Genomic DNA, 9,472 nt, shown 5'->3' on the forward strand with positions numbered 1-9,472 from the left:
CGTGCGTCTGTGTGTGTGTATCTGTGTATTCGTCTAGTTGCTCATGATAGGATAGTCATGTCAGGGCTTACATTTGCAAGCACCCGGCCATCGTGCATTGGGCAAAAGACGATGCGCGTGAGTAGCAGATTGTGATATTTGGGGAAGGCGTAGTAGGCGCGTATCTGCTTGTGAGTGTTAGAAGGGGGGTCACTTGTATTTTTGCTTCTTTCGATGCTTCCATTGATAGCTCTGTATACAATCGCGTGTTGAAATCTCATGTGAATCAGCACATGTTCATTCTGTGAAGGAAATAAATGTGTATACATGTAAATATATATGCACATTTCATAACTTGATTCGCCTAAGCTCTTAAGCTTTTCTCTTTGGCTTGGGCCCATATCTCGTGGTTTGCCCAAGTTCAATAGCGGACAGACAATCATGCACCCCTCACTAATTCACTGGATGTCTAATGTGCGCCATTTTGTTCGTTTAGGTCCGTGTCTTGCGGTTCGTCATGTGTAACAGTGTGGAGGAGATTATGCTGGAAGCCGCCACTCGCAAGCTTAACATGGACAAGCGTATCATCCAGGCCGGAAGGTATTGCTTCTGTTCCACATGTGCATATATACACCGACTTTACATATTCGTTGATGTGGTTCTCATTCTTAATAATATGTCCTCCACAGCTTCCGCCAACCCCGACCCCTTTAATTCAATGTGTGCATGTGGTTTTTCTGGTGCTATGTACTTCTTTGCAAACTCACGCTATTCCTTGGAATCTCACCAGATTTGATCAGCAGACTACAGCCATGGAGCGACGTGACATCCTTGAGCAGGTTTTAAAGAGTCAACAACACGACTCAGACACTGAAAGCGAAAGCGAAAATGACGAGGACGAGCAGGACGACGAAGATGTGGAGCGCGACGAGCAGGGCAATGGTATGGAATGAGAGTGTATATTAGTATATATATATCTATGTATTTATATATCTATGTATTTATATTTTTATATTTTTATATTTCTATATATATATCTTTTTATATATTTATGTATCTATATTTGTATTTTTATATATTTATGTATGTATACTATATATTTTCATAGTCATATATATATATATATATATATATATATATTGAGATAGTATGAAATGTGAGAAATGGAGAATACTTAAATATTCGGGAGACTAGACAGTCACACTACAATGGGACCTACAGTCCAGTATAGTACACATGAAGTAGAACCAACCGGAGCTTACATTGTAACAATTCAATTGGGGCAAAAGAAGGCACGTTTTTATACGCTTGTGGAGTGATCTTGACGACAAATAATCTGCACGACCGCCTTGCAGTCGGAATGCTAACATAGGATGTGTCGTCAGTTGAGACAAAGTCACCGATTTGGGAAATTTCTTGTTGTTTTAACAACGACCACCATACCCAACGCAGTCCGAACTAGTTATATTCCTGAATTTATATGACATAAAGGACCACCACACCCAATGCATTCCAAACTAGTGCATATTTCTGATTCATTCTGGCATATATGACCACGCCCAATGCAATCTACACTAGTGGATGTTTCTGGTTTTATCTGATCTAAACGATCCCAACACCAAATGTAGTCCAAACTAGTGAATATTCTTATTTATTTTTTAATACAAACGACCATTACACCCAACGTAGTCCAAAAAAACAAGTGGAGTGGCAACAGTAAGAGCGTGCGTTACCACAATTGGGACGAAATCAACGATTTTCTTGCGCGTTCCGATGAGGAGAAAGCCATTTTTGAGGACATGGACCGAGAGTTACAAGAGAATGAATCTATTTATAGAATCACAGACCGCTTCATCAAGAAGGAGGACATTCCGGAAGTGTACCGCAAAACGGGGGCTGAGGTCAGGACGCTACTTCTTACGAAAGAACCTGAATATGGCAGGGGTGTCAGGTATGTGATGGAGGGGGTCTGTAGCTGTGTGTGATACTCGCTATCCACCACTGCGTTTAGGCAAGTTTGTGGAAAAATGTGGGCAATGTATTGCCCGTATACAGCATTTGAAGCGTGTGTGTGTGTGTGTGTGTGTAACAGTTAAACGCCTCGTATGGCTAGAGTTGTATGCGTGTACGTAATTTTCTGTTTGGATTTGTAAAATGTTTGCTCATCTATAGCATTCGAAGCGTTTGTGACCAGGGTTGTGTGAGTGTGTAATATTCATTTTTCTGTCTGAATTTGGATGCGAGTTAAAATTTACGCCCGAAGGTTATGTGCTGTCGGCACCTACGAAACAGCTATTCCCTTACAATCAGCTTCAACCGCAGTTGATATTTAATGTAGGCTCAAAAAAGCGGAGACGGTGGCAGCGATGTATAGCTCAAATGACTACATGCATACATTCACACTTCCTCTTATTCATGCGTGCAAATATGCATGTCTTGTACGCATATACATACATACATACATAAATATATACATACAAACATGCACATATACATACATACATACATATATTTGACTATGCACCTCCTGCCGTACACAGAGAGCGAGAGGCCGTGTCATATGACGAGAACGTGTCTGAGAAGGATTACTTCTCTGCTGTTGACAAGGGCATATCCGTGTCGGAAATGAGGGAGCGACGCGAGGCGAAGAAGAGACGGCTGAACCCAGGTAGCGAACAGCATACAAGCAGCAGTTAATGAATACTGTATACCTCATATATATATATACATATATAGGAAATACGTTTTAAATCTGTGGTAGTGTATTTGATGGTTGTATTTCAATGTCAGTCAATAACGAATTTAGTTGGTGAAGCAATTCCTGTCGCGGTGGCTATGCTTCGAGGCGTCTTTTGCGATGGAACAAGATTGTTGTATCACATATCTGAACGGCACATAAATATGATTTCGCTGAAGTCGTATGTTGGTTTTAATGTGACAGAAGCTGTTATCCTGTTTTATTTTACTCTATCCGTGTAGTAAGTGGGTCGTCGATATGGCTACATAAATGAAATTTATTACCTACACTCCTAATTGTCCAAGCACAGTATAAAGCAAGTAAGCACACATTATTCGCCGCGCCATGAGACCCTATTCTCACCTATCTTAAAAAAATTATGAATTGGGTATCTTTGTTCAATCTTTTCCTATTACCGCTTTCCAATACTTAGAAGACGCCGAAGTGGAGGACCCTTTTGGAGAGACACCGCCGCGTAAGTAAACATGTGCTCAGTTTGATTCTCGTTCGTCTGTGTATTTTCTCGAGGGTGCAGTGTTGTGATTTTGTATGATACATTGCTCCTGTGTAGCTGTATTTATATATTCACCGGTGTATGTGTGGATATCACCACATGTGTGCACGTGCATACATCTCTGTGTGTCGTTACGCACAACTTTTTATATATTTTCTATCCCAGCGAGAAACATGTATGATAGTTATGATAAAGCATAAGTGTTTGCTGTATTTTATCACTGTAGGTACCGCGAATGGGCCACACATTATCTCATGGTGACAGCATATCATACAACCCGTTTAATACACCACATTTTGCGTGTTCTTCCGAAGTCGTTCCTGCACTGTTGTGTTGATTCGTGCTGTATGCGCTTTCCTGTTTAACTCAATTGTGATAGTGCATGGACCGTTCATGTACACATCCTATAAGTAGTGCCCGACAAAGACCTCCTGTGACAAAGACCTCCTGATTCTGATATAGTATTTGTGTGACTAAAGCCGGTATGCCATTATCGTTGTTGTGCATGCGCTAGTCGAATTCGCATCCAGAGTATCGGCCATCGGTAGCTGAACAATACATTCACCAATAGTATTATTCGGTCTATCCAATAATCTCTACTAATCAGGCGTTGCGAGCCCGGACCCTTTTGGTGAAACACCGCCACCTCCTGAAGTGGAGGAACCTGCCGACGAACCACAAATCGACTTGCAGCTTGGATCTGGATCCGAATCGGAAAGGCCGCCAATTCAAAAAATCAAAATACCGTTTAAACGAGACAGGACAAAAAAGGAGAGGTTAAAGGACAAGGATAGACCGAAGGATAAAGACAGGTGACTGATCGTGTGTACCGACTCCATGTGTGCTTTTTTTTTGTAAGTGTGTCTATGTACTTGTGTGTGCTTTGTTCGTGTGTATATGTGTGTGATGTGCGTGCATATCCAGAGCTGTATATCCCAATGTGTGTGCGTGTGTTTAGAGTTGTTGTGTATATGTATTCAGGGGGTGGTGTGAGGATGAGGGAAGGTTGTATATTCCTATGCACTTGTGTACGAGTCTCACATCCCGCGTGTTGCATCTCATGGTATATCCACTACGCACGGGTGCAAATGAGAAATACACACCCGTGCATGTACTCCAGTGATGTAGCATTTGTGGAGTTGGTAATTGTGTCAAAACGCCGCCTTAAAAGTAGTTTTTTGCAGCGAGTGAACACTCCCCGATTCAATAGGAGATTGCAACCGGTTTTCTAGTCACGTAGGCCTTCAAGCGTACAAAGTGCTGATGTATATTTTGTACGAATGCGTTTAATTCCAATACTCCGATAAAAATTGTATCCGCTCGGAATAGGGAACGAAGCAAGAGTCGGAATAAGGACCGCAGCAAAAGCAGAGACAGGCACGAGTCCAAAAACAAACGTAAGGATAAAAAGGAAAGCGTACCTGATCATAGTGGCAACAACAGTGCGGATGCTTCTGAAACTGGTACGGAAAATGCCAATAACGGGACAGACTATACTTATAATAATAAGTACGCGCACAGCTCTCGCCGGGATCGATCTAGGACGTCACGGAAACGAAAGCAAGCGTCGCAAAGTATGTTTCAATGCATAATGGGTTTTAGGGGGGGAAAGATGTGTGTACATGTACAAATATCACCCCCGGAAGGTGGGTTGGGGGGGAGTTCATTCCGTTGTTTGAATAGCATACGAGAAGGGAGGGTATGCCACATATCGTTGATATCGACATGTATGAACTCTAAAACTACAGCATGTGTGTTTAGCATGACAATTAACAACATTTGCAATCGAATTCTATATTGGCTAACTCTGCCACAACAATACACTGGATTCTGTTATGACAACTCATCTGTAGATAGTGGTGGCGAAGACGAATATAATGACCATTGCACGCCCAAAGAAATGGGGCTGATCATGAACTATATCAGGCGGCAGGATCATGGGCAACTCACAGAAGCCTTCGAGGTGCTTCCCAGCCCCCAGGATGTACCTGGGTACTACGATGTTATAAACGACCCAATTGCGCTCAAGCATGTACAGGTACGTATTCTGCAGTATTACAAACAACTGATATGTACAATGGCTTAGTTAAGTGTGCGGTAAAACTTATGTGCGTAAAAGTTCATGCAACCGTGCATTTGGAATCAGTTTTATGCACGTGCATATATACCTACTTTCAGGCCGACTCTACGTGCTCGTGCAGACTTTTATCTATGCGTATGTGTGTATAGGAAGTATGGCCATATTTTATACATTCATTTATGTGCATGTGTGCATATGTACTTATGCTTGTTCGCTTACATATCGGGCATTGCGTGTATAAATGTTGATAGAACACAATGGAAATGTGCACTTTCTTATATATACGTGTGTACGAATTTGTATCATATGTATATAAGTGGGTGATAGAACACTTCTCCTTCGCAAAGATTTTTTCTGTATTCCTCAGAAAAACTAAACGCATGCAACATAGAATGTGTTCTATTATTAGTATAGACGTACCGTTTGTTTGAATTTGTATATGATCGTCAATTCAATTTATCTACCTGAGAATCCCATATAATAACATAAACCTGAAATGCGTTGTCTTTAAAATGAACGTTTAATATAGCTTCCACATTGCCTCAGGAACGTATTGATACCGGAGTGTACACATCTCGCCAAGGATTAAGGGAGGATATCGAATTACTAGTGAATAACGCACATATGTTCAATCCAGAGGACAGTCAGATATGTAAGAATGCCAGCAAGATACTGGTATGTGGATAATTACTGTGATAAACAAGAGTTTGTAGTCTGTAAATGTGCGAAACCCATTTCAGCGCTGGTATTGGCATTACTGTATAGAGCTACCTTGGCTGTGGTATTTATATTCTACATTATAATGCAGCCTGAGGCGTGGGTTCTCGACTAGCTTAGGGGTGTATCGTGTCAATGCAGCATCATTGAGATGAATAACAATTGACTTTTGAATCGCGTAAGAATGCTGTGCTGTCACGGACGAACACTATTTTTATCTGAAACTGACATTAAACCCATGGACATGTTTGTGCCTTTTCAAAAGCTTGCACCTAATACGTTACTATTCTTTTCGGACTAGTACGCGATCTGTATCCAGAAAAAAATAAACGATTCATAAGTTGCATTCGAACCAAAGTGCCCTACGTCGCGGGTACTCGGCCTAGATGACCCATTCTAATTCATAAACCAAACAACTCTATTAGTAGTCTCACACGCCCCACATTGAGTCTGCATCAAAGGTGCGGAACGTATCTGTTCTCAGGTTGTTTTTCAAACATTCAAATACGATTTTGCGACCTCTCAGAAAGCGTTTTTCAAGGGATGTGAAAAAGTGGATCGCAAACGGATGCGCAAAGTAAAGCGCCAGCGAGCCGCCGATGATTTAGCGGCGGAAGAACCTCAAAAAATATCATTTAAATTGCTGCAACCACACAAGCAACCACGGGTGAGTGTGCGTGAGTTGAGATATATGAAAGCAGCTACTTCGTATTTGTGTTTTGTGATCCTGAATTATCCCTACTTGAGTCGGCAATCCAAAAGGCTTTAGCCAGAAATGAACGGAGTCTGTCGTGATGGTCATGTGACTTTCTCATATCAATGGTTGTGTGTCAAATTACGAACCCACTAATCGTTTATGGGCTGTTGTACGAATACTTTTCGTAGTACAATTTTTCTTTTGAAACTTCTTCAGGCCATAGTAGATTGCCTTTGGGGTTTTATTGTACTGCTCATTGTCCACATTCTGTATTTTTATTTATTTATTTTGTAGGAGGATTCCGGGGGTGACAAAGATGATGAGAGTGACGAAGATCGGCCCAAACCTTCCACGGGACCAAAATTATCATTCCTCTTCAAGCAACCTAAACGCAGACCGCCCTCTGATGAAGAGGACTATTAAAGAGCGGGCCATACAATAGAGAATATATCAGACGTAGTATCTATCGAACAAGAAGGCATGTCACTTTCTAGCATTCGTGTACGCACTCGAAGTTCATGGTTTGCCATGATATGGACTTCTGCATAGTATAGTCTATCTCATGAGTCCAGGCATCAGCGTAAGTCAACCCTTAAAACCCTCAAATCAGCGTAAGGCCCGCACGTTGGTATCCCAAGACGGAGTGGGTTGCTTCCAACAGGTATTATCGAGCAACGACAAACGTGCTATCGCTACCACAGCACGAAGGCCGGTCACCAACACAATACGACCTCGGAAGTATTATTCTCAGTATGTACTAAATGCCGAGTATCACGATCTCCAGACAACGACTACGAGCAAGTTTCTATTCATGTGTGTTATTAGAACTGGAAAAAAATAGTCGAGGACCTAGCCAGTGACATTATGATGTATGTACAAAACCACATATGTACCCTGTTCTTCCCTGCATTCTGACTTATGCGTTGTGTACTGGGCAATGGTCTGATACTTGATACTTCGTAAATCTAGTTATATACAAATTTATGTAAATTATGCGAGCTCGATGAGTTGTCAACACATGTTTACCCATATATGCGTTACAATTCGAAATATAAAGTGGCGATTGGTTCGAATTATAAAGTGGCGATTGAGTTAATGACCAGAGACGTCATTTGAGGTTTAATCTGCAACGCTTGTGTAGTTTCAGTCGTACTGGTCGACGGTATTTTGAGTCGAACGCGCACGCACTGTTCGTCTCCATCATCGTTCGCGAGCGACAACAAGCGTACGGCTGCCAAATGAAAAAGCCATGTCTCGCAGATGCGTGCACCCTCGATTGACTGTGCCAAGTGTGGCACTAACTTCTCAGCCAAAGCACATTAATTGAGAATAATGTATGCCCCAGATGAACCACCGTAGATTCTTGCGTCTTGGAATTCGTTCCTACAGCCGAGGAGATTCATGCGACAAGCATACAAGCATAGTGCGTATGAAAGGGTGCATGACAATGTGGCATCGCCCTCACCTTTACTTGTGGTGTTTGAGAATATGTTTCGTCATATTTGACTTAATGCTGAAGGTTTTGTTACAGCCAGGGAACTCGCATTTGTACGGACGTTCGCCAGTGTGGACACGAAGGTGGGCTGTCAAGGTGACCTTTTGATTGAAAGACTTTCCACAGCCGGGATAGTTGCAGACAAACGGACGTTCACCAGTGTGTATACGCAAATGATTGCGCAGATAACGTTTGGCAGAAAACGTCTTGTCGCAACCAGGGTGTGTACAGACATACGGTTTATCATGCGTAAGCATGTGTTCAGTCAAGGTTCCCTTCCTGCTGAATGTTTTATTACATCCGGGAAAGAAACATGCGAAAGGACGTTCGCCACTGTGCGTCATTGAATGTTGTTGTAAATGATTCTGTTGTATGTACGTTTGCCCACAATCAGGAAACTCGCACTTATATGGTCGTTCACCAGTATGAATACGCTCGTGAGCTTGGATTGCACTTCCGTCTTCAAACGTAGCCTCGCAACCTGAGTAAGTACATGCGAATGGACGTTCACCAGTGTGTGTGCGCATATGTGTTTTCATTTGACTCCTCAGCACAAAAGATTTGTTGCAGCCGAGATATTCGCATTCAAATGGCAACTCACCCGCGTGTGTTCTCAGGTGCGCTTTTAAGGTATCCAGTGAGGTGAATACGGCATCGCAATCAGAAAACTCACACGTATACAGTCGTGCACCAGAGTGTGTGCGTGTGTGTGCAATTAAATCATGCCGTGACACGAACGTTTCGCCACAGGCCTGATATTCACACGCATAGGGGCGTTCTCCAGTATGAGTCCACATGTGCACTTGCAGTCTGTATGAATTTTGGAAGCTTTCATCGCAGCCTGACCAAGTGCATTTATAAGAATGAAACGGTTTGCCGACTGCTGTCGTTAAGGCTCGACATGTAGTCAGCGAAGGCGATAGTGAGCTGTTCGTGAACAGTAGAAAGTTGGGTGATGTATGAGCAGAACGCAATGCCATCAATGGACATCTCTGATCGTGAAATTAGAACCCACTTGAGAGACAAATATAATTTGGGCATGCTCCCGTCTGAAGTATATACGATACAAAAACAAGGGGTACATTGGGCAAGATATATATAAACAAATGTGTATATATATATATATATATGTGTGTATATATATATATATATATATATATATATATATATATATATATATATATATATATATATATATATATATATATATATATATAGTACTATATATATACTATAGTATAGTATATAGTATA

The 9,472-nt window shown here is 41.8% G+C and overlaps 2 protein-coding genes across 3 annotated transcripts in view; one reads left to right on the forward strand and one right to left on the reverse strand.

Annotated features, from left to right (window-relative positions):
- SARC_09528 overlaps positions 1-7,578 on the forward strand; it is a gene marked incomplete at its 5' end in the record, with an annotated part of 16,786 nt that extends 9,208 nt beyond the window's left edge. Inside the window, 11 exons of one of the 2 annotated variants that reach the window (XM_014296452.1) lie at positions 476-579; positions 770-921; positions 1,669-1,930; positions 2,520-2,647; positions 3,150-3,191; positions 3,838-4,042; positions 4,560-4,804; positions 5,084-5,268; positions 5,840-5,985; positions 6,554-6,694; positions 7,019-7,578. In XM_014296452.1, the coding sequence (XP_014151927.1) occupies positions 476-579; positions 770-921; positions 1,669-1,930; positions 2,520-2,647; positions 3,150-3,191; positions 3,838-4,042; positions 4,560-4,804; positions 5,084-5,268; positions 5,840-5,899 (1,383 nt within the window). In that variant the 3' untranslated portion in view covers positions 5,900-5,985; positions 6,554-6,694; positions 7,019-7,578. The remainder of the gene's footprint in view (positions 1-475; positions 580-769; positions 922-1,668; positions 1,931-2,519; positions 2,648-3,149; positions 3,192-3,837; positions 4,043-4,559; positions 4,805-5,083; positions 5,269-5,839; positions 5,986-6,553; positions 6,695-7,018) is intronic. The other variant, XM_014296453.1, reaches the window with a different exon arrangement.
- A 114-nt stretch (positions 7,579-7,692) lies between these two features.
- Positions 7,693-9,160, reverse strand: SARC_09529 (hypothetical protein; the record flags this gene model as incomplete). The annotated part of the gene is made up of 1 exon (XM_014296454.1): positions 7,693-9,160. The coding sequence occupies one exon, from the start codon at positions 9,158-9,160 to the stop codon at positions 8,192-8,194; it is 969 nt and encodes a 322-aa protein (XP_014151929.1). The 3' UTR covers positions 7,693-8,191.
- Between the last annotated feature and the right edge of the window lie 312 nt (positions 9,161-9,472).

The sequence above is a fragment of the Sphaeroforma arctica genome (assembly GCF_001186125.1).
Source record: "Sphaeroforma arctica JP610 unplaced genomic scaffold supercont1.979, whole genome shotgun sequence".
In the NCBI taxonomy this organism is placed as follows: Eukaryota; class Ichthyosporea; order Ichthyophonida; genus Sphaeroforma; species Sphaeroforma arctica.